Source organism: Wolffia australiana, chromosome 20, assembly GCF_029677425.1.
Source record: "Wolffia australiana isolate 7733 chromosome 20, ASM2967742v1".
In the NCBI taxonomy this organism is placed as follows: Eukaryota; Viridiplantae; Streptophyta; class Magnoliopsida; order Alismatales; family Araceae; genus Wolffia; species Wolffia australiana.
Window position 1 is genome coordinate 4,081,672 of NC_135854.1, and position 21,845 is coordinate 4,103,516.

Genomic DNA, 21,845 nt, shown 5'->3' on the forward strand with positions numbered 1-21,845 from the left:
ATTATTATTCTTCTTCTTTCCTTCCTTTTTTATCATTTTTTGATTTATTTTATCTTCCTTTTCCATGCCATCTTTTACTTTTATTATTTGACTTTGATATGGACTCTTCAACAGGACTGGATCAAGAGAAGATCAAGAGTGGACCAAGACCAGACCGGACTGAAAGCAGACCAAAGCTTAGATAAGGTTTAGGTCCTTGCTAAAAAGCAAGACCAGATCAGGACCGTCAAACCCTAGATGTGATATTGCACGTTTGGGTACGGTTTTTCATATCATATTTCAGGGTCAATACTCGTGTAAAATAATACTTCTCCAGTGATGTTATAAAAAAATAGCATTTTAAATATTCAGAATGTTTTAGTGAAGAATGTTTTGCAACAATTTTTTATTATACATCACTTATGTTATTATTATTGTCTTGACAACATCGTTTAGAGATTTGAGATTGATTTTTAGCCAATTATAATAGAAAAGAGTCAGAAAATATCCAAAACTATTCATGACGGATTAAATAAATTTAAAATAAAATTTTTTTTTGCATCATTAATCCTTATGCATTCACTCCTAGATGAATCTAGAAAAGTATAAATCCTTTGTAACTAGGTTCCCAATATTACTTGACTGAAAAGTGTTACAACGTTCAAGCTACATATATAATACTCGGAAACCATTTCAAAGTATATTTCCAAATTTTTATTAATTTCTCTTATGGTGATGGATTCATTCATTTGAGGCATGAATCCCAGAAATATTTAGTTGGAAAGTGTAGATGTAATGACTTTGGCTTAGTTATTCATATTTGAATGTCTGCATGAAAATGGTTTCTTTATGCTGTAATATTTTGCGTTAGTTTTGAAACGTCACAAATCCTATTTCTGCACTGATTTCCTGATATAGATGTTATTGAAGGCACCATTTAAATAGAGTAAATTGATGATGATTAAAAAATTCATTCATAATACTGTTCAAGTTCCCGTTAGTCTTCTTATCCATTCATAGTGTTATGTATTATTTGAGAGTATGTTAAGAAATATTATATTTTTATGAATACAAAGTTGTTATTTAATGGTATTTTCTAATATTAGAGAGATAATTTTCATTTCACTTGATACACTATATTCTTTTATGGCACATTTATTTGAGAAGTATTGCTTTCTCTTAAGCTAAAATTATTCATTTTGTTCTAATATGATTAGAAGAAACTTTGTGCTTGAGTCCATGGTAACAGCTGTTTGGGTGTAATCAATGTGTAGGATGATATTCTAGAGTTTATTGATGCAAACTATTTATAGCTGAAAAGTTATATGTTGTGCTATTGATAAAAAATGAGGCCGATAAAGTTCTTGTAAACACATCATAAAGTGTACTGAATCATTTGCACAAAGTTGATATTTATGTATCTTGTAGGACAAGAACAATTTTCATTCATTACTGATATTCTCGTGCTAGAACTCCTTTGTACCCTGTAAGCACAAAGTGCTGCTTAGAATCCATTGGCTGGTAATTTGACATATTAATTTGGTCAGATTAATATGTGGTTAATTTATCAGACTAGGCAATAAAAAGCTTATAGGAATATTGGAATTAATAATTAGACTAGTACATGGACCTAGAGGGTCACACTCAAAAGGCTCATTGGATGCTAGGACTACTCATGGACATTAGATGGAGAATTTGTATAGTTTATGGTTGTCCAAATGTTTTGCCCTTTTCTCAATTCAAATATTTTAATGATGGTTTCACTGTTGGCATGTAAGTGATGGTTATATCCATACGAGGCATTCAGTCTTTTGCATATGGCAAAGAAACAAAAAAACTGCCATCAACTCACTGATTTACTTTGTATATTTTAAACCCTATGAAGATCATATTTATATCTTATAAAATTAATGAAACATAGCCTAACTCCAGAAACTCTTTGATAAACTAGATGTGATATTATTTTATCTTCTAAATAATTATCTCATTTATTTATTCCAGTGCCCTAGCAATTATCTTCAATTAAGAGAAATCTCATTTCTATACACAAATTATTAATTTCCTTGGAAAAAATGAGATCTACCATTTAGAGGTGTTATTGGGTAATTTCAAATTACCTTTACCTTTTTAGTTGTCTTCCAAAGATGCGTGAATTATTTGGTCATCTAGCTGGCACAGCAAGATGCTCATGTCTTCAACATGACACCATCTTATACTCACACGATAAAGAAAGAGAGAGAACAGGAGAGAGAGAAAGAGGGAAAGGGAGAGAGAGAGAGAGAGAGAGAGGGGGAGAGAGAGAGAGAGGGAGAGAGAGAGAGAGAGAGATAAAGAGAGACATGACAAAGAAAGAGAGAGAGAACAGGAGAGAGAGAAAGAGGGAAAGAGAGAGAGAGAGAGAGAGAGAGAGAGAGAGAGAGAGAGAGGGAGAGAGAGAGAGAGAGAGAGAGAGAGAGAGAGAGAGAGGAGGGTGAGAGAGAGAAGAAGAGAAAGAGGGAAGAGAGAGGGAGATAGAGAGATAAAAAGAGGGAAATAGAGATGAAGAGCGAGAACAGAAGAGAGACAGAGGGAAAGAGAGGAAGAGAGAGAACAGAAGAGGGAGGGAGAGAGAAAGAACAGAAGAGAGACAGAGGGAAAGAGAGGGAGAGAGGAACAGAAGAGAGACAGATGGAAAGAGAGGGAGGAGTGAACAGAAGAGAGAGACAAAGAGAAAGTTAGAGGGAGAGAGAGAAAAGAAGAGAGAGACAGATGGAAAGAGAGAGGGAGAGAGAGAAAAGAAGAGAGAGAGACAGATGGAAAGAGAGAGGGAGAGAGAGACAGATGGAAAGGGAGAGGGAGAGAGAGACAAATGGAAAGAGAGAGGGAGAGAGAGAACAGAAGAGACAGACAGATGAAAGAGAGAGGGAGAGAGAGAACAGAAGAGAGAGGCAAAGAGAAAGCGAGAGGGAGAGAGAGAACAGAAGAGAGAGGCAAAGAGAAAGCGAGAGGGAGAGAGAGAACAGAAGAGAGAGGCAAAGAGAAAGCGAGAGGGAGAGAGAGAACAGAAGAGAGAGGCAAAGAGAAAGCGAGAGGGAGAGAGAGCAGAAGAGAGAGACAAAGGGAAAGAGAGAGGGAGAGGTAAAGAGGGAAAGAGAGAGGGAGAGAGAGAACAGAAGAGAAAGAGAGAGGGAGGGGGAGAGAGTTAGAGAGAAATAGAGACGGAAAGAGAGAGAAAGAAGGAAATAGAGAGAGAGAGGTCCCCACTGCAGAGTGATGGAGACGTTTGCCGGCTTCACGGCTTCCGTAGCTGCTTCTTTCGCCGCAACCCACGATGTGACACAACCATCTCTCTCTCTCTCTAACTTTCTCTTTCTATCTCTACCTTCCCCACCTATCTCTCTTCTTAAATGCGCCACACCCACTTGTGGGCTGTGGCACTCCATGTCCGATTCACAAATAACTGGCCTCTCCGCCACAATTTTAAAGAGAGATAGCGAGGCGAGAGAGATATCTATCCATCATTCCATCTCGATGGGACTCATCATAAAAACGCCTTCCCAGTGGTCCGGTGATCTCATCCACCCACCTAAAGAGAGAAAGAGAGAGGATGAACCAAATTTCCAGAGAGAAGTACTAAAATACTAGATCAAACGACCAATTCTCTACATTCAATCTTCTCTTTTAATACGTTTTCTTTAATAATTTTCCCCGGTAAACAATTTTAAAACCCAAGTAGATGCCCCCAACGATTCGACCATGATAATTATATTATTAAATTCAATTCTCGGGAAGAAAGAAAATAAATTAATTATTACTAAATTGACTAGAACTCAGACCAGTGAGAAGAAGCCGACCATGATGATAATTATATTATTAATTTCAATCCCGAGGAAGTAAGAAAATAGATTAATGAGCGATTAATAGATTGGAACTCATCCACTCAGGAGAAGACAGCTAGGATGATAATTATGCCTGTATTTCAATCCTCCGGAGGAAATAAAATAAATTAATAAAAAATAGATTAGAACTCGACAACAAAGATGAACACAACCATGAAGATAATTCTATTAGTTATTTCAATCCTCAGGACGAAAGAAACTTAACAAATAGTCAATAATTAGATCAGAACTCTACCTCTCGGAAGAACACACCGACGATGATAATTGGACCAGTAGGTAATTTCAGTCCTCGACGATAATCGTATTAATCAGTAATTTCGATCCTCGGGAAGAAAGAAAATAAACTAATAACCGATAAATCGATTAGAACTCGACCCACGACGATAATCGTTTTAGTAAGTCATTTCAATACTAAGGAAGAAAGAAAATAAACTAGTTATCGATAAATAGATTAGAACTCGACCCACGATGATAATTGTATCAATCAGTAATTTCAATCCTCGGAAGGAAAGGAAAGAGAAATAATCGATAAATAGATTAGAACTCGACCCACGACGATAATAGAATTAATCAGTAATTTCAATCCTCGGAAAGAAAGAAAATAAACTAATAATCGATAAAATATACGTACTAGTAAGTAATTTCAGTGCTCGGGAAGAAAGAAAATAAACGAATAATCGATAAATCGATTACAACTCGACCCACGACGATAATCGTTCTAGCAAGCAATTTCAATCCTCGGGAAGAAAGAAAATAAACTTATAATCGATAATTAGATTAGAACTATAACCCACGACGATAATTTCAATCCCCAGGAAGTTAAAAAAAAGACAAAAAAATCAATGATCAACAAATAACTTCTTAGAATTCGGCAGAATAATCAGAACAAGAACAAGGGACAATCAGGCCGCAAGAACAATATCACGAACCAGAGATCTCTAACAAGAACGAAAGATCAGATCTTGATGATCTTGGCGGCTCGGACGGAGGGGTTGTTCTTGGCGATATCGGCGCGGGCGGCGGCCTTGTAGTCGAAGGTGCAGTCATGGCGATCGGAGTAGCGGTGAAGAGAGCAAAAGAGGAGGCCGCAGCGGCAGCGAAAGCCGGCGAGGCGAAGCTTACGAGGGCAGCAAGAACAGCGCTTCTCGGAGGAGGTTTGTACTTCGTCTCGGGAGCGCTTCGCTGGAGGGGAAGGGATGAGAGACGGAGGCGGCGGTCGTCGGAAGAAGGAGGAAGAGAGGAAGAGCGGTGGCGGGGCGGAGGGAGGAGAGGAAGAGGGAGGGGGGGAGGAAGGCTTCAGAGTCTCGGCGTCGTCTTTGCCAAGATCGCAGCTTTCTCGGGTCATCCTTTGGATCTGGGTAGAGAGAGGTCGCTGGCACAGAGAGAGAGCAAGAGAGAAGATAGAGAGACGAAGAGAATGGAGAAGATAGAGAAAGAGGAAGAGAGGGGAGAAGAGAGAGAAGATAGAGAGGGAGAGACGACGAGAGGGGAGAAGATAGAGAGAGAGATGATAGAAGGGGGGTGGGGAGAGCAACAGAGAAGAAGAGAGAAGGTGGAGAGAGAGAGGGGACTGGAGGGGAGCAAGAGAGGAGATGAAGAGAGAAAGAGAGGGAACTGTAGGAGAGGAAGAGAGAAGATGGAGAGAGAGCGATGACCGGGAGGTGAGGGAGAGAGAGAGAGATGGGGAGGAAGAAGAGACAGAAAGAGAGATGGAGAGAAATGGAGAAGAGAGAGGGAGAAGACAGACAGAAAGAGAGAGGGAGAGAGAGAGGGAGAAAGAGAGAGGGGGGACTGACGAGAGGAAGAGAGAAGATGGAGAGAGAGAGACGGGGAGGAAGAAAGGACAGAAAGAGAGAGAGAGAGGACAGAAAGAGAGAGGGAGAAGACAGACAGAAAGAGGGAGAGAGATGGAGAAAGAGAGAGCGGGGACTGGAGGAGACGAAGAGAGAAGATGGAGAGAGACGGGGAGGAAGAAAAGCCAGAGAAAGAGAGACGAGGAGAGAGAAGATAGATAAAGAAAGAGGGAGAGAAGTCAGAGAAAGAGAGGAGATGAAGAGAGGGAGAGAGAAGATAGAGAAAGAAAGAGGAAGAGAAGACAGAGAAAGAGAGGAGATGAAGAGAGGGAGAAAGAAAAGACGGAAAGAGCCGGAGAGAGAAGATAGAGAAAGAAAGAGGAAGAGAAGACAAAGAAAGAGAGGAGATGAAGAGAGGGAGAAAAGAAAAGACGGAAAGAGACGGAGAGAGAAGATAGAGAGAGAGAGGAGAGAAGATAGAGAAAGAGAGGAGAGAATATAGAAAGAGAGTGCTGGGACTGGGGGAGAGCAAGAGAGAAGATGGAGAGAGAGAGAGGAGAGAGTATAGAAAGAGAGGAGCGGGGATTGGGGGAAAGCAAGAGAGAAGATTGAGAGAGAGAGACAGAGAAAGAAAAGACAGAAAGAGAACCGGAGAGAGAGATAGAAGATATAGAAATTAGAAAGAGAGCCGGAGAGAGAGATAGAAGATATAGAAAGAGAGCCGCAGAGAGAGAGAGAATATATTGAAAGAGGAGAGAGAGAGAAGACAGAGAAAGAAATGGAGAGAGAAGACAGAGAAAGAGATGGAGAGAGAAGAAAGAGAAAGAGATGGAGAGAGAACACAGAGAAAGAGATGGAGAGAGAAGAAAGAGAGAGATGGAGAGAGGAGGGAGAGAGACAGAGAATATGGAGAAAGAGAGAGGTGAAGAGAGAAGATACAGAAAGAGAGGAAAGGAGACAGAGAAAGACAATGGGGACTGGGAAGGAAGAGAGAAGGTAATAGGAAAGATAACGAAGTTAAAGAAAGAAGAGAGAGATTTTTGGGAGAGGAGAGCGAGAAAAGTACAGAAAAGGAAAGAAAAAAATAGATGAAAGGGGGGGGACAGAGAGAAGAAAAAGGAGAGAAGAAATAGATCTTTGAAACGAAAGGAGAGAGATAGTGTGTAAAGGCTGTAAGAAAATAAAAGAATAACAGAAAGTACAGAAAAATAAGAGAGAGAAGGGTAAGAGAGTAAATGGAGAGGGAGAAAAAGATGCAAGAAAATGTCTGTAAATAGAAGTGTTATAAAAACAGGTGAAGATATAATTTAGATATTCCACCCTCCACAAAATACAAGAAAATCTTCAAAATATTTATCTAAAAAGCAAAAGGTTGTGGACTCCTAGATGATTAAGACGAGGAGGGTGAGCCCCCCTTTCAAGAAAGACAAAACCGTAGAAAATATGAAGATGGGAATAAATCCAAGCCGTCCATTTTCCTGGTTTTTGAGTGGGAGGAAAAACCCATCTAGTTCATGCATTGACCAGCAGAGATTTATTGAGGGGTTTGATATTTTTATGCTGAAAGTTGCTTAAGTTTGGTATTTCTCCGACGAAGCATCCTGCCAAAATCAAGACTTGTGTTGTCGTCAAACTTTCCATTGATTCTGTTGTTTTTTAAGATTTAATGCTATCAGAAAACTATTTTCCAGTTTTAGAATTGTGATCACATGTATTGTTAGGGAAAGTCTTCTCCAATATGTGTGAACCATTTTAGAGTATGTTTTAAAACTGATGAAAATGACCCAGTTTTGGAATTTTAATATTATCATGAATTGCCAAAACTTAACCGCAATAAAATTTTGTTCTCAACAAAAGAGAGAACGTCATTTGAAAATCTGCATGTAATAAAAGAGTAAATTCAAGTCCAAATGGACAGTCTCTCCTTGTGGCAGGCCCAATAGATAAAAGGCCCACCTCAAAGGCTTGTGCTAACTGAGAAAGAGATGAATGAACCCTTTACAGAGGGGAGGCCAGAAAAATAAATGTCCCATGTAGGAGAAAATGCATCTTGTGGTCAGTGATGGAAACCAACAATACAATGCTCATAAACAATCAATTGAGGAGATGAGTGCGTAACGATAATTTGTTGTAGATCCAGATGGCTGATACAACAGAGTCAGGGTGAAGAGAAAAGGGAAATAAAGTGGGAAAATAGACGGGCCAGGTGGTTAGGCAATCAAGGAAACAATTAGTCATCAGATCCCTGAGTCAGGATGTTATATTTAACAGATAAAGCTACATCTTTCTGTTTGAGAAGAGTTCGTGTGAGGGTGAGGAGGGAAAATAAATACTAGGAATATAGATGTTTTGGGATTTTTCCTCAAGATCCATTGTTCTACCTTAATAACAAAGAATCAAAAAATAAAACCAGTCTTTCTTACCTCAATAAATATCAAATAAGTTATTTAAACATCGGAAAGTCTTGTCCTAAGACTTGGGCTCTCCTTTGATCTCTTCATTCTTGTCGTGATGACCTTAGGGAGATCAAGGAGATAGTCCATCACAACAAAATTTCATACACAAAATAAAATTGGTTTATATGAAACTGAAAATGATGAAATGCATTAAATTTATTATTTTAATGAAAATTTCAATATAGTTAATAATGCTCCAAATCTAATGATGGAATGCAAGTTCTAAGAAGGCATGGTGAGGATGATGAAGATAGAAAGAGAGATGTGATAATGATGGAATGTATTAGTCTAGTATGCTATGCTATTGTACACTATGCTATGATATGTGATACTTGGATTAATTAATTGGGTTACATCGCTTCTTGATGAAATATAATCCAAATGTTGATATATATATAATCAATAAGGTTGGTCAATAAAGGTTATTGGGCCATTTGAGATCAACTAGACTAATACATGGTACTAGAAGACCACACAAAAGTATAAAATTAGATGCCAAAAAGATGTACTTAGAGTTTATATATTTGTATGAAAAATGATCATTAAGGATAAATAGGAGAAACCCTTGACAGAGTTCTTTAGATTTCTTTATAATGTGTAACACGTTCACAGTGGGAAGGATGAGGAGGTTGTATCATCATCACCATCTTAGTTATTGGCATTATTTCCATGGTCAAGAGCCATCGTTATCATCATTGTCACTACATGATTATTGGAATGTCATAATTTCCATCTCCAAAGGAGAGTCATCTTCATCATTAAGGTGTCTAAAAGTAAGATATGTCCTATCGTAGCAGTATCACCTGGGGAAATTGTTCTCTCACTGCTGCAGTAGTATCACCTAAGGAAAGTAATCTTTGTTGCAAGAGAAAGAAAGAACAGAGAAACATAAGGTTTGGGTGACCATAATCACACAAGATGGATAAGATAGAAGAGATAAAAAACTAAATGTAAACCAAAAGAGGAGAGAGAATAAGAGGAAGCAAGAATAGAGAAAGGGAACAAGAGCAAAAGGGTGAGATAACATAAATGAGCCTCGAATATTTCCCATCACTATCCTTTCTTGGTTGCTCCCCTCTCAAGATGTAATCAGAAATACAAAAAAATGATGGTGGATAAATTTAAATCTAGACATAGGATATTTGAAACTTCAAGGATCATGTGGACACATCTAGGGGAGGGAAATTGAATATCTTAGAATGAATCACTTAAGGCACCAATAAATTATGGATCCAATCAATCCAACAATGATTCAATCATTGAAGTTTCAATTATTTTGAAAGTTTATTATGAATATGTTTTTTGGCTCTGTTAACCATTTACAAATCATACCAATCATAACCTCAAAATCCTACACTTAAGAATCCATGTAATTTTACTATAATAAAGACTAAAATTAGACGATGCATGAGAAAGGATTAAAAATATGATAACCTAGGTATTAAAGCAATATTTCTTGTACATAATTGATAAGCCTAAAAATGCATGTAAATATGTCGTTGATTTGGTGTTTAGACTTATACAATAAAATTTATAAATACCGTTAATCATTAAATATAGAATATAGAGCAAGCAAGGGGTCGAACCACAAGGAGGCAACAAGTAAGAATTTTTATCAAAATTCAATGAATTAATTCAAAGAAGAATTAATTATGCTTAATAGTGTTTTTAATTAATCAAAATCAAGTAAAACTTAATTTTGATTTTAAATATTTCGGTCAGAAAGCTCAATATATAAGTATTTCAATTATAAGATCAGATTAATTCGGATTATTAATTTCCCAATTATTATAAAATTTTATGAAAATTTTTATGAATTAAAATTGGGAATTAAATAATCAAGAAAGGGATTTTTAAATTGGACTTCAAGATGGATGAATTTTCGAATCAAATTTTATTTTTAGGTTTTTTATATATTAAATTAAATTCCTAAACAATAAAAATCAAAATCTAGAGAGAAAAAGTAGACAAATTAACCTATAGAGTGAAAGTGAAGAATTTGGGGAAAAGATGAAATGCAGAAATGTTCTAAATTGATGTAGAATTAAAGATAAAAAATCGGATCTTGAATCAGAATCAAAATGCAGTGCCAATTTCATTCAAAACCAACTTCTAGGGCATGTACATTTCGCCCATGCCTTGGCATTTTAGAATCGTTCAAGAAGAAGATTGAAATACAAATCAGAAACTTACAGCTTTGAGTGCAGAATCAAGAACTGTCGACTTCCAAAGCATCCCTTGTGTCCTTCCTGGCCAAATCATTGGAGAGAGCTTCAAAAAGTGATTTTTGCCCATTTCCAGACCTCCATTTAAAGATCCAACCGTTTGGATTGTAGAGGGAGAAAAGACAAACCTACGCTCAAAATTTCAGCCCAATCAAACATCTAGATCTCCAGATATCGTCATTTTACTGAGGATTAATTACGGCCGTTGGATCGTTTATCTTTCTTTTTAAAAATGGGAATTTTCTATTGGCTGGAATTTTTTTTCTCATTTTCCTCATCCTTGGATTGTGCGCTGCCACGTGTTTGCGCGCTTCAAACGACCGTAATCATTGGAACACTATTCTTCTCTTTGAATGGCTATAAAGAAGCCACGTTGCCCTGCATTTTTTTAAAAAAAGAAAGACAACAAAAACAACTTTTCGTCAATATTTATAAGCCGTAATTTTGATTCGCCGCGTGCATTAAATGCACGTGGAAATCGATTGCGGCTTTCATTTTTTTTAAAGCGCGCTGCAATTTTTGACCTGCGTCATTTATAAAATAATAATAAAAAATGTGGTAAGCTTACCAGGCGTCGATTTCTTAAAAAAAAAATGTCTTTTAAAAATCATAAACCATGCACGTGTGTCTTGGTTGGTCTTTTTCAATAAAAATCATTCGCTCATTATGGCATCGCGATTCGCGATGCCATAATGACCCAATAACACACACACACACACTCTCTCTCTCTCTTATTATTATAAATAATAATCATCCACTCATTCGCCCGAATTTCGGGCGAATGATGTGGATGCCCCTTGATATATATATATATATATATATAAATATTATAAAATGCCAAAGAAATTAAATATGTATTATTTAAATATATAAAAATCATTTCTTGGCTATACAGTGGTAAAAAAATTATATAAAAATATGGAAAAATTCCATAAAAATTATGAGAGCCCTTACCAACCTTTAGCCAAGTATTTAAAGCCCTGTAAAAAAAATATTTCTTCACTGAAATGAGGTTAAATTCCATGTAAAAAATGATAAAAAATTAGAAATAATAATAAAATCAAAGTATAGGTCATTTATCTTTATTTTAATATGATTACATGCAAATATAGTCATTACAACACATAAATAATGTAAAATTCATCAATTAATGATGTTAATTTGCAAGTTATCAATAATCTAACTATATTATTGATGTAACACGAGGGATGCCGGGATCGAACGCCTCGAGTTACACCACATGGAGGGCGAGGGCAGTCATGTCATGTAGGGAAGATGACTAATGTGGACGTCATGCAAGTGATGATGGAACGATTAAATCACTGAGAGGTACAAATCCAGGGTCAACGTACACCAGCGACCATTCAGCTATGGTAAGTGTGACCTAGAAATGACACTAGGTTCCCGATGATCCGGACGCCAGGTTGAAGGCCAAAGATGCAAGTTTGGCTACTACTGCTTTTGCGCACGCCCTCGACGGTCTCAACCAAGGATGTACCGATTGAAATCCTAATCCTCGGAACGTGAGTCCTATCTATCACTAATCTAACCCGAGCGGTGGACAAAATGTTTGTTGGCATTGAAATAAATAATATAATGCCCAGAGGGAATTGATGATTATATTAGGAGCGGTAGGCCCAGGTGGTGTCTGATTTGGCAACAGCGGAAGGCCAGCAACACGTAGGCGCGATGACGACGCACGTAGGTGCGATAGCACAAGTAGGCACATCGGCAGAACTCTGGAGGTGGCGGTGCCGGGCTGTAGTGCCCGCTAGGGCTGCGGCGGCCGTGCGCTGGTGTGACTGCCGGGGGTGGCGTTGGGCGGTGCTGGGCAGGCTCGGGAGGCGGCGGCAAGAAGTCCTTCAAAGGCGATGGCGTCGACGGTTTCCGGCGAACTCCAGGGTTTTTTTCTCTCTCCTAACTTTGTAGTGGAATTTTTGTAAATAAGGTAAAACTCAATAAAACACCAAAAAAATCTGGGAAAATCCTTAAAAAATCACATTTTCTTTAATCTTTTTTTTTCTTCTCTTCCTATGGGCTGGGCCCACTTTTTATAGGGGCAAATATGTGCATCCCCCCTTAGAAATAAAGGGGAGAAGGCCCAATTAAGAGTAATTAGGGCCCCCTAGTAGGAGAGAGAAACCCACTAACACGCCCACACATGGGCTCTTACATGCACAAACGTGTCGGTCCATACAACGGTCCAAACACGTGTGAACAAATAGAAAACATACACATACGCGGCCGACATATAAGGCCTACTAAATAAGGAAAATAAGGAGAGATAACATCAAACCTTTGTGGCCCGTTGACGAGGCTGGGTACTCCGAAGGCTGGGTCTCACGCTTGAGCCCTCACTTGATGAACTGGTTCAAGAGGGTCTTCGAAGTTGGATGGTCCCCCATCAATTATGTAAACATATGAAATCAAAATTATTATATTCATATTTATTTAATTCCAAATCATGCAACTAAACATTTAAGTCAAATGAAAAAGATAACATATTTAAATTATCAAGAATACATGTTTATGACATTCTGAATACTACTTCCGTGAAACTATAGGTGCCAATACACAAATTTAGAAGAAACCCTATTAGACATTAAGTTTAGCTACTAATCAATCATGAACTAGTTTACAATGCTCAAGAATGATTAGAGATTAAAGTTATCAAACACTTCATCATGAACAAGTTTATAAGTTTATCATGAACAAGGATTTTTCAAGTAAAGTTTATATACACAAGAAAAAGTTTTCTTTAATGTTGAGATCATTTGAAGACATTTGATGTCAAGTAAATTATGATGACAAATAATGAACCTGTTTCTAAGCACATAAAAACCCAAACATGTCTTCGTCCTAAGTTTACATTAAAAAGAATATGGAGTGTACAATTACTCTAAGATATAATCACATATATATTATTTGACCCAATTGATTTAACCCAATTGATTTGTCAAGTTTCCAGCCTGTGTGGTGCCCTAGAAGACACAAAGGAATATGCCAACTCTCTCATGGAACCTTTATTGTCATTACTTACCATGTATGTATAATCCATCCTCTGAATGAAAATCATGAATAACTTAGGGTATGGTTAACTTCAAAACCTAATGGGTCATTCAACTTAGTAAGTCAAAATTATTAGAGAACACCTTCTCCAATACTTTCACTAACTTGGTCAAGGATTTGACTGCATCTTCTTCCATGATTCAATCCCTTCTAATACCGAGGGTCGATGATCCCATTTTGACACCAAGCATCCCTTTGTGGACTTGATTATACATCCAAGCCAGGTTTGTTTGAAATATCTTAGATCATAATCATAATACAACAGTCCATTCACAAGTCATGCTTGGTGTCTCAGGTGGAATGACCACTTAAAGAATCATGACATGTATCAACCTGATTTATGTATATATAATATCATTCATCAATTCATTCAGATAAATGTCCTTGGTTGTCTCTATGCCAATGGCTATGGGATTTAAACATACTCATGATATGATTGGGTCTAGACAATTTTATTCTTTTTGGATATTTTGATGTCCTTCTCAAGGAATATCTAGAACACATGTTTAAAAATTAATGATCACAACATTATGATCTCATCCTAAGTTGCTTACTTATTTTATATATTCATGGAGTTCAGTCATAAGCATCACACACACATTATCATAAATATTGAATGAGACAGAGTGTGTGATTTGCTTACAAGTCATTTATATATTCTAAGGCCTTGTGATGTGCTCATTTCTGAAGCAAAGGGGACAATCTTAGTATTCTATTCATGAGTGTGAGAAGTTACTGAAGAAGTTAATGGGTGAAAATGTATAGTGAAATAAGTTTTATATTGCTTCTAGATGGGATTAACTTGTTTGTCTTTTAATTTTCAATGCAGGCCTGACACAACCTTAGTACACGAACATTGTGGGAACATGATTTGAATCCACAATCCTTTCTCTATTTGAAGCAGCCAAATCCTGAATCCATAGATCTATCTTCTCCAACCCTTAAGTCCGCAAGGGGGTTGTACATGAATCCAAAAGCTCTAAAGCACTCTCTAGCAAAGAGAACACTCAAAAGGGAGAAACACGAGTTTCAAAAAAACAATACACTTCAATGGTAATCCTCCAACGATCCATGGGGACTTATATAGACCAGAAAAAGTGCATGGCTGTCCATAATGGTAGTACCCATGAAAAGATAACTCAAAACATTGAGAAAACAACTCTAACACGCTAAAATAGAGGATCAGCAGCCTAATAGGACTGAAAAAGAGGATTCTATAGATTCTAGGGCATGTACAATCTTTTAGAAGATATTTGTGTGGATCTAGAAGTTCCTGAGAAGACAAACCATAAGATCTATAGCTCTAACAAGCCAGAGTAGATATATTATATAGACTGTGGCAGAAAGAGAATATGTTGGAGAATTCTGTAAGAGAAGAATCCGTGAGAGGATTCTGTTAGAGAAGAATCTTTCAAAGGATCATATCAGAGAAAAATCTTCTGGAGGATCTTTGTGGGACTCTAGGTACTTTTATGCAGATCATGTTAGCTTCAAAAATGGGCTTCTTGGGCGGCTAGTTACAAGTGGGACTCATAAAATGGGCTTCTGGGCTACATAAGGGCCAAGGTGAAGGAGAAAAGAAGAAATGTTCACAGCCCAACATGTCATGAGCCAACATGACACAAAGCTTGCGTCATGACATGGTATTATTTTTAGAAAAAAACTCACTTTATGATCTCAGTAGTCCAATCTTCTTAAATAATATCAGACCCTAAAATCATTTTTTTATTATCAGATAAGATGATGGATGCTTAGGACAATGACTAGCAACAAGGATGGGGGAGAAAACTTTAGACAGGATCACTGTTGCAATTTAATCACAGTTATTGGTCCCTCTCACTAGAGAGATTTGATGGACAGGAGATGAGCCATCAATCTCTACAATTACCTGTCCCCTCCCTTGAGTAGACGATATATTTTGATAGGGGGAGCCCAAAAATTGGATCACATGACTGTTTGACAAATCCCAAAGGTGCTTCAAAAGGTTGATGGTGCAAATAAGTCCTCTCATCAACCATTGAAAGCACAATTTTCATTATTTTATGGCCATCTTTCATTGAAACCCTTATGGAGCTTGGGCAGGCACTTTCACATCTTAATAGATTTATGATGTACGAAAAGCTCATGAAGGTGCTAGAAGAGTTTAAGAGCACCAGGATTCATGCAACATGGATGGCACAAATCAGAAAAGCACATCAGTATTAAGGGGGATGCATAACTCCCCTTACGCTTGTAGTAATTAATTCAGGGGAATTCTGATCCAAACTGATCTTTCTCTATATGACTCTTAGACTTAATTTCTAGTTAACAATTATTTATAATTGATTTGAATCTGAATGTGAATCTGAATGTGAGGCTAATATTTTGAGTCATTTCATCCAAAAGCTTGAGTTTTCTCCACAATTTGTGTATTTATCTTTTACTTTTCCTTTGATTTTATGTATAAATACAATAAAAATGATTAAACATGAAGATATATCTTTACACTCTCTCTCTTCAGCTAATCCACACTCCTTCCATTAATTCACATCATTAATCCCTAAAATTCTCTTATTACTCCTCTTATCCCCATTTCTAGTCTTCTGCTCTTATCTTTGGTTAAAAACTAAAACACATTCTATTATCTAACCAAAGCTCAATCCTTCTTATATAAGTACAATAGTAATATCTCATACATATCATTACTTCTCATTATCATATTTTCTCTATACTTACTATCTTAGCCTAGGTACTCTCATTGTAATTTTCTCACATCCTTATCATCTTTAGTATCACTATCTTATTGTGCACATGTTATCACATAAATAAATACTTCTTATTTTAGATTTTATTATCTTATTATCCTATCCCCCTTTTTTAACTCATAAAGTAGGCCTACCTCTAAGTATTAATCCCTTTGGAGACAACCTCTAAGTACAACCTCTAGATTTTATAAGTTGTCTTTAGATGTGGTATGCCAAGACATCCTGTGATTGAATGGTCCAGATGGGATCACCCACACTTAGTGTAAGAAGAGACAAATCAATAAAGAGGATGCAATCAAGTCCATGGTCGAGGTAGTGGAATAACATTGAAGAGTTCTATGATGATTCTTAAATGGATCAATACTAACATGGATGATTGATTAGGGTTTGATATTTTACCATACCCTAGGTCATCCTAGGAGCCTGAAGAGGATGAGAGATATGTTAATTAATGACATAAAGATTCCATGACCGAGTCAATACACTCCTTTGTATCTTATAGAGCACAACTAGCCCTTAAATGTGCATCAAGGTAACTTTAGGTGTATCTTGGCACCCCATTAGCTCAAAACTCAACCTATCGATTGGGTAAAATCAATAAGAGTTTAATTAATCTATATGATGATATAGATAATTAATTTGAAAGGCTAAAAAGGTTATTTGGACCACTAGAGTAAACTAGATTGAAATATGGGTCAAAAGGTTCACACTCAAATGAACTTTTTGGACATCAGAAGATATTCTTAAACATTACAGTTTTTATGAAAAAATCATTAAGTATAAAAGGGGCAGGTGATAACACTTATGTTTTTGGTTATATGAAGATATTTAGATTAAATTTATTATATATGTGTGTTAACAAGCCTAAAATGATTAATATATATTTTATAATGATGTTTTTGTATTTGTAAATTTTTAAGTATTTCTAAGGATTTTTATTTATATTCAAATTGTTTTCTATGTTGAATAATTTTTTCCTATATTTTCTTACATATTCATGAAGATATGGAAATTTTGAGTCAGAATATATTTATTTATTATTTTATGCCTTTTATTTAATTTTATATGAATTTATTAAAGCATTTTTGGGATTCATCCACAATCGCGCCATGTGGAATGATCTCAACCATTGATCGTTGACGAGTCACCATTTTCTACAATGACTAAGTCATTAATCATTTCCAAAAGTGTCATTATGGCACTAGAAATCACAATACCATAATGGTCAATGACTACTAATACAGTTTTCCTTTTTAAAATCACAATAATGAAGTGTGCTGATAAAAGGTATTCTATCCGCAATAATTTCGACAAGGCCAATCAAAATTTGAATTAAATAATTTTTAGTTTTTTTTAGCCTTTTCTTTTGACTAGTCAAAAGTTGCGGCACTGACCTGACGTGGCACGAGGCACATGGCACCAAGTGTATTCATGGTGAAAAAGTGTTTATGTGGCACTGACGTGCCCACCATATATTGGTAGTTTTTGAAAGTGCATTGAGATAGCATATGCTGATGCACCACTACATCATACACCTTTTTTTAAAAAAAAATATTATTGAAAGTCATGTTGTTATTCCTATTTTTTGTGTTTTTTCTGTAGGGAGATGTGGCAACATGCTAGCCGTTGATGGAGGATGACATGGAAAATTCATGGCAAATCATCGTATTTAATGCCACACTACAGACAAAACCCTAAAAGTGATATGGTGGCAGTGAGGTGGACAGGGAGAGAGAAATCTTTAGATTAAACCAATGGCTTGAAAATTTTCAAATTGAGGGCTTGATACCCGACCATCCCAAAAGCTGATCAAACTGAAATTTTGAGGGAAACTTCGTCTTTCTCTCCTCTATCCACCCTTACATTTGGATCTCTAAGTTGAGTCCAATGTCTTTGTAAAAAAAATCTTTGAACTCACTTCCTCTTAGAGAGGCAGATTGAAAGAGAGTGAGGTTTTTGAACGTCCTTCAAGGTTTTGTTAGTGTCTTGACTTCTTGGAGAAGATGAAGAGAGAAGAGCAGAGGCTGATATGACTTAGGAAATTTCCCTGATCCCAGCAGAACATATGGATCTAAGTTTAGTGTCTTGACTTATATTGTATTTCTCCACGACATACATTATTTAGATATAACATACGTTCATAATTATTCATCACTATTCATCAATATCACTACACATCAGTTATGTTTTCACTATCTCATCTCTTGTTCTCTGCTCCATTTAGATCATAAACCCTAAACTAGTATCTTCCTCTATTACCCCTCTTGCTCAGCTTCTACATCCACCATCTTCCTCTCATGTCTTCCTCTATCTTAATCCTTCAATTCCAATCATCCTATTCATGTCATCCTTTCTACTTCCCTTATTACATACCATCAAGTTAAATAATAAGTACTTCTTTGTTCATCTCACCAATTCCATCGAATCACTGCCTCTTACCCTACACATACCCCTTTTCATCATAACTGAATCACTATCTAGAGATATTTAAACCCATAAAATGCATTCCCTATATAGACAATCCGCACTCATCCACTAGCTAGAATTATTATGTGAGTATTGCTTTATAAATTTTACTGAGTAAACTCAAATCAAGAACAACATAATTTTGAGTTTATCAAAGGCCCTAAACAAAATTTAATTATGAAATAAATTTTAGATACCCACCCTTCTTCTCCTTTGTCTCCTTGGCCCCTTCTAATCACATCTCACTTGAGGAGTTGAGGAAATATGGATCTGATCTGCGCATGTGATTTCATAATCAGATTTTGGAGTGTCATTACAATTCCATTCTCATTGTTTTGTTGCATGACTTGTTCAAGTTTCATTTCAATAATGGTGTGACACCCAATGACCCTCTCTAGAACTTGAGCGTGCACATGGCATTGACTATTTTCATTCCCATTACATAACTCAAGAAAGATGTGCTCTTACATGTTGTCATTTGAAAACATTGAGTCTATGCTGTGAATTTTAAGACCACTGCATTCATGAACTACAGGTGGTAGTTATTCAAATGGTTGCGCTTATATTAAGAGGTTGAAATTTTTTCTAGGCTACAACATTGAATCCTTGAGATATCTGCATTTTCATGGTTTGACATTTACTTTGATTATCGCGATAATGGTGGAAAACCAAGGCATTGACCAAGACAAAGGACCGTAGCCATGGAGTGGGCATTTACTGCAGTTGTTCTCTACGGGAAGGATCCTGACTGACAAAGGTAGAGATCTTGGAATTTGGCTAAGTTAACAATGATGTTGACCATGGTAGATAACCTCAGCATTATTTGCAGTAGATGACTTCTATGAAGACCAAGATCTTAATGTGATAGGACATTAGCATTAAATGTGTGTAGACCTTGGGAAGATTATGCTAGAGTACTTCAACATCAGATATCATGAGCTGATTACTGTGTTTACCGCAACAGACTTCTTCGATTGACATCAATGAGTTGACCATTAGACATCAGTGAGGACCAGGGGTATGACAACAACATTGACTGTAGTAGGATACCAAGGAGTAGATGGCTTGAATTGTGGCTAAGTAACATCGCATCAACTAAGGATTAATTGTGGAATGCAGGATGGCATTAACCACATTAGGGGACTTTGATATTGATTGAATATTGACAATGAGAAGTGTTGTATGCTGGGTGTTGGTCAGGGTTGACAACACCGACCGCAGGCATGTACACTGTATAGACTATGGAGTAGACCTTGTTGCTGACTGAAACATACCACATTAACCTATATGGTGACAAAAATGTGGACCACACCAGACCTCAACATTAAAGGGTTTTGAGCTTGGTGTTGGCCTGGAATAGACCACCAATGAAGACTGTAGAAGAAGACCGTAGCATTAATACCTAGAGGAAAATGGCAGAGAACCTCATCATTGAATGTAGAGTTGACAATTTTGTTGAATATAGGAAAAAATACTGTTTGACCCATGACAAGACTACAATATTGATGATGGATACAACTTTTTGGCATTACCTATGCATTTTGACTGCATGAAGACTGAGTAGATGACTACTACTATGACCAAGGTTGGAGTAACCCAAAGTTCTGTATCAGTGCTAGAGGAGTGCTAAATCAGTTGGGTATGATTGTGTAAATGACATGGATGTGTGTCATTGCTGTGCATCGAGAGCTACTCTAGTAGCAACACCATGGCAGTGGCAGTGAACATCTCTTCATTAGTGCCTCACCATAAAAAACCATGTAAGTAGAGATGCCACTTCAGTAGGAAAGCCATTTAGGTGGGCCATGTCATCAAGAAAGCCTCCCTGTCATGTGGGCCAAATCAGCATGTAGTGTCATTGTAGCGACCATTCTCACATCGGCTGGTGCTGCTATGCTGTCACATGTTCCATGACATTGGCACATTTCCTCTACCCAAAGCACAACCTCCAAGCTGGCAATGAGATCTATCATTACCAGCTTGTGGAGGGAGGTTAAAATATAGTGTTTAAAATGGCCCTCCCTATTATATTATGGAGTATAATGTAAAACTATAATAGTCCATCTTGCTATTAAATGCAGATAGAATGGAAATCGAAATAAGCACTTCCATTGCATTAACAGGGTTTTATTCCCCTGCTCCCAGGGCTCCTCCGTTGACCTGGATCTTATTACTCTCTTCTAATCAGCCAAAGTTTGATAAGAGGGGTGCCATTAGTTAGCTGGTCCACTCTGATCACAATCCATGATGAGTTAAATCCCCTATACCTAGATAACTATTAAGGCTTTGGATCAGAAAGACAGAAGAGATAATTGTATTTTTTATTGGATAAAAATTACAACATTTGCATGTTGAGATTTTAATTTCTTAAATTGATGGATTCTACTGGTCGGAAGATCCACTCTCTCTTTAGTCTACGATATTGATGTATTTTTTGGAAAAAAACACGTTTCCAATCGGATCAATAAGAGTAAAATATCTAACAAATATATATATATACATATTAATTAACTATAATCATCATGTTAAAGAAAATGAATTGTATTTCTGTTGTATGTGTTGCTCAAAAATTGCATACTCAGGAAAATAACCGATCGTTCTTAACATGTCAGAGTTTTTAATCATATTTGGTATTGATAAGATAATCTGTAAAAAAATTGTGATAGTTTAATAAATAATTTAAATACTAATTAAATAATCATAACAATATTAAAAATTAATGTTGTGTATTTTTGATTGCCCATAGATTATTAATAGATTTGGCTAATCTTTGTCCTGAACTTACTATCTTACCTTGGCTGAAACAACCAAACATAACAGAAACTACAAATTTATTTTGTTGTAATTTAGAATTTGATCATCTTGCCTTTCAGATACTTTTTTAAGTTTGTCATATGAACTTTCATTTGTAGCAAATAATCTTTCCCACCCAAGATTTTGGTCGCAACCTTTGGCTAGTAAACTTTAATTATTTTAGGTATATTTTGAGCTGAGATATCCCTTTTTAATTTCTGTGCTACAAATGAGGTATATTCTGTGCCTGGACATTCACAACATTTACAGAGTCTTGTCCTTTTCAACTTTTAATGTGTTTCATTATTGTTATGACAGAATATTCCCCCCAGGTATTTCAGTTGATGCCCTACAATGCTGAGCTTTTATTGATAAGTCCAAGGTGTGAATATGTCAAAAATGTGTGGACCAAACTTTATGCTGTAATGCTAATTACATAAAA

At 36.6% G+C, this 21,845-nt stretch overlaps 1 protein-coding gene across 1 annotated transcript; it reads right to left on the reverse strand.

Moving 5' to 3' along the window:
* Nucleotides 1–4,812: 4,812 nt before the first annotated feature.
* Nucleotides 4,813–5,202, reverse strand: LOC144716343 (zinc finger A20 and AN1 domain-containing stress-associated protein 11-like). Its single transcript, XM_078591465.1, has one exon. The coding sequence runs from the start codon at nucleotides 5,200–5,202 to the stop codon at nucleotides 4,813–4,815; it is 390 nt and encodes a 129-aa protein (XP_078447591.1).
* Between the last annotated feature and the right edge of the window lie 16,643 nt (nucleotides 5,203–21,845).